The 3,510-nt window shown below is 34.9% G+C and overlaps 1 protein-coding gene across 1 annotated transcript in view; it reads right to left on the bottom strand.

Annotated features, from left to right (window-relative positions):
* The window catches only part of LOC104620874 (low-density lipoprotein receptor-related protein 1B-like), a gene marked incomplete at its 5' end in the record, with an annotated part of 27,089 nt that overhangs the window by 3,983 nt on the left and 19,596 nt on the right, over positions 1 to 3,510 (bottom strand). Inside the window, 2 exons of the mRNA XM_010287218.1 lie at positions 373 to 517; positions 2,925 to 3,015. Coding sequence (XP_010285520.1) covers positions 373 to 517; positions 2,925 to 3,015 — 236 coding nt within the window. The remainder of the gene's footprint in view (positions 1 to 372; positions 518 to 2,924; positions 3,016 to 3,510) is intronic.

The raw sequence follows: 3,510 nt of genomic DNA, 5'->3' as shown, positions 1-3,510 counted from the left end.
CACTCTTTCATGCTTCAAATGGTAGACGGTACAATATTATAGTTCAATTCAGTCTTTGAGACTGGACTAAAAAGATAGGTTGTGATTTGGCAACTTAAGGCAGATGTGACAAAAAACTAATTTCATCATTTAGTTCTAACCATTTCAGTAAAATGTAAGCACTAGGAAAAATGTCGGTAAGCATCAAACTGCAAAACAGTTGTTAATATATACACGACATTTATTCTAATGAAATCTAACTTGTCTTTATATTCATTAACTAAATCTAAATGTCATTGTTTTATATTTCTATTAATTACATTTGAAGTCAAAACCTTTGTAAGATGTAAAATAATGAGCGGTTTTGCCAACTAGAAAAAGAAAAAAAGTTACCTTTTCTGCATTTACAGTAAAATCTGAGGTTAAAAGACCACCTTCACTGTGATCATGGCCCACCTCATACATGTTATATGACGGATTTCCAATTTCTACATTGATTCCTCCATTTATAATGGGTTGTCTTCTGATAGTTTTTGTCCTATAATGCATAAACACAAAAAAAAGAAAAGACTCTTCAAGTAATTTCTTGGATGCTTCTTCCTAAAATAGTACAAATTTTATTTCTCTTTAATACTTAAGACCAACAGGACGAAAAAGGGTCTCCTGCAGAGACAATCAGAAAATCCTTTCATTTTTTCAAACAAAGTAGCCATCTGAGTCTATTTGTAGATCTCATATTAGCCGGAAGTAGCTTTTTATTGTTTTTCTCAGTTTGACTGTAGCGGTATGAACTAATATTTAGTGCTCACTCGTTGTCTATAATCCTGACTTCCTCCTATTATTTCCAGAATTCCCTCACTTCCCAAGGAAAGCCTTGCAAATTCATTGCAGATTCCCTGCAGTAATGAAGATGGAGCAAACATGAGTCATGTTCCTTTGCTCATCCATTTCACTTCCATTTGAAATCCATTGCCCAAAGTCAGTTGTAAGCTGAGGATAAGCGAATGATTTCATTACAATGCATTAAAAATGTATGAGCTTCTCATAGTTCCGGTTTGTATTCCCTGCCACTGGTTATTGGAAAGCTGAAGTTCAACTTGAATATTTTTCAAGCTTTAATAAAAGATCGAGTCTTATTTTTAACCTTGAATTAGATATCAGTAAAGATAAGTGATTGAGTTGAATTGTTTCAGTTGCTGAATTAATTTCTTTTAGCTAAGGAGGTGATTTTAGTCTGAACAATTGAAATAACCTCAAGAGGGTAATTTTTCCCAATGCAATATGTTCTCTAGAATTGCAAGGGAATAACGGGGAGGTCACAGTCAGGATGATAATAGTCGAGTCCTCTTGTTTGGTTAAGAAAGATTCAGTCAGCGTCTGAAATCCAATGCACTAAAGGATCTGTATTTGTCAGACAAGACATAGAAAAAAAATTTTCCTAAAATAAGCACTTATCTATAGCGTACAACTGTTGAACATCTATACCTAGTTTAGTACTTGACAGTCGTCTTTGAAGGGATTAAAAAACCCTAAAATATATTTTCAAATATAATTTTAAGAAAAAAAAAAATCTTTATTGAGGTTAGTTCTATTTCTCTACCGAAGATTTATTATTAAATAAGTTATTCTCAATAACTTAAACACTTGACAGACCAGCAACTGGTTTTGGGGATTTGGCTATCACTAAACTTGGTTTCTAGGTACAGCAGCATGTAATGACATCCACAGAGCCCGGCAGGGTCAGTGTTACCAATGGTTTGACCAGGGGATGTATTTAACTTGTTGGGTTTTCAAAAAAGATTTAAAAACTAATGCTTACTAGTTAGCACCAGAGTTTGCAGGGGAGATGCTATGCATGATGCTAGACGACAGTAACCTAAAAGATTCTTTCAGTCTGGAGGAATGAAATAGTCTCATAAATGGTCACATTTGCAGAAACATCAGATTCATCACATATTTCTAAAGGACTTTACAAAAGAACATATTATCGTGGTTTCAGAGGTGGGGGAACAAGCCCCAGGAAAAAGGAAGACAGCTGCTCAAGACCAACCAGCAGGCCAGCTGCAGGCCTGAAGTAAACAGTTTGCTGTCCGATTCCCACTCCAGGCCTTCCCTAGTTGGCCACGTCCATATCACTGTAAATCTTTCCTCGTTAAATCTGCATCACCACTAACATCACTTTGTCGTTTCTCTGAACACAAGAAAGTTAGCAACTCTCAGGTGCCTGCATACCGTAGAAACACTCTTGCTTCCCCAGCCACCCGACATGGCCTTTGAAGAAATGGCCAAAGTCGAAGTGTCTACGACACTCCCTAAATTCATTATCAGCTCTAAGGCAGCTAAATTCAAGACAACAAAAGATTCACTGCTCAGTGCTGGAATTTGGCTTCCTACACAAGATACTAAAGAAATACATTAATGATGACAAGGCTTGGGACTCCACAGTATATACTTTGAACATTGTTTAATTTAACTATAATTTATACAAACTTGAAAAGAACGAATCAAAGTAAATAAATTGAAGTGAACTGTAACCAGAAACTGGAAATTCTGGACAAGCTCGATCTGAAAGTATGTATAGACATGAACAATATTAATTAGGTGGTTCCACTGAAATACATTAATTCTGTTTACTAAGTTCACTAAGTCTCTGGATAAACTTATGAACACTTATACAGCCTTGGCAGGATTGAGGAAATTGGGTAAAAGAACTACATTTTCTTATTTAGTGTATGTGCAATATAAGTAGAAATAACAGACATGATTTTTCCAGCAAGAACAAAAACGTAACTAACTCACTGCATCCAGAAATAAGTTTTGGGTTGTTTTGTTTTTTTTTCTGTCTGCTTGAGATATATAAAGTGAATTTCTAATACAAAAAAAAAAAATGCACGTACTTTAAAGATTTACTTTTTTACTTCATACGTCAATACAAAATTACTTACCTTCGTTTCCTTTTGCAAAGAAATAGTCCAATTACCAGAGTAGTGATCAAAGTCACCAGTAAAACAAGAGGGACAATGATTGCAATGCTTCCTAAAACAGGAAAAGCAAATATCACTGAATACTCACAGCTACATCTAATAATTTCTTCACAGCTGTAAAACAGTTAAATTAATTTAAAAAGAGTAATTTCCCTCACCAACAAATGCAATTTTATGTGATGAGCTGCACTGATTTGAGGTTTTATTGTTCATCAATAAAAAAACCATATCATTACAGATAATGCTGTACACACAAGTACTTTTATCAACAAATTGGGAGCCTCCTCTTTCCGGATAGCGATATACTTCAGAGTAATTCTCTGCCCTTATTTGCAGCGATACAATATGAAGGTGTGTGGAATTGCTGAACAATTTGGAGTGGCAGGGCCACTGATTTGAAATGCCACCATCATCTCCAGTAGTTTATTTAATTCAGGCAACTATTAATATAAATATTCAGTAGGCATAGTTCCGAGTGAAGAATTCCATTCTTAGCATGTATACGTATTTATTGCTTTTATTTGTTGGAGAATGAAAACTAGTAAGC

The sequence above is a fragment of the Phaethon lepturus genome, unplaced genomic scaffold (genome assembly GCF_000687285.1).
Source record: "Phaethon lepturus isolate BGI_N335 unplaced genomic scaffold, ASM68728v1 scaffold7225, whole genome shotgun sequence".
In the NCBI taxonomy this organism is placed as follows: Eukaryota; Metazoa; Chordata; class Aves; order Phaethontiformes; family Phaethontidae; genus Phaethon; species Phaethon lepturus.
The sequence above is the reverse complement of the archived record's forward strand: the minus strand, read 5'-3'. Positions and strand labels throughout refer to the sequence as shown.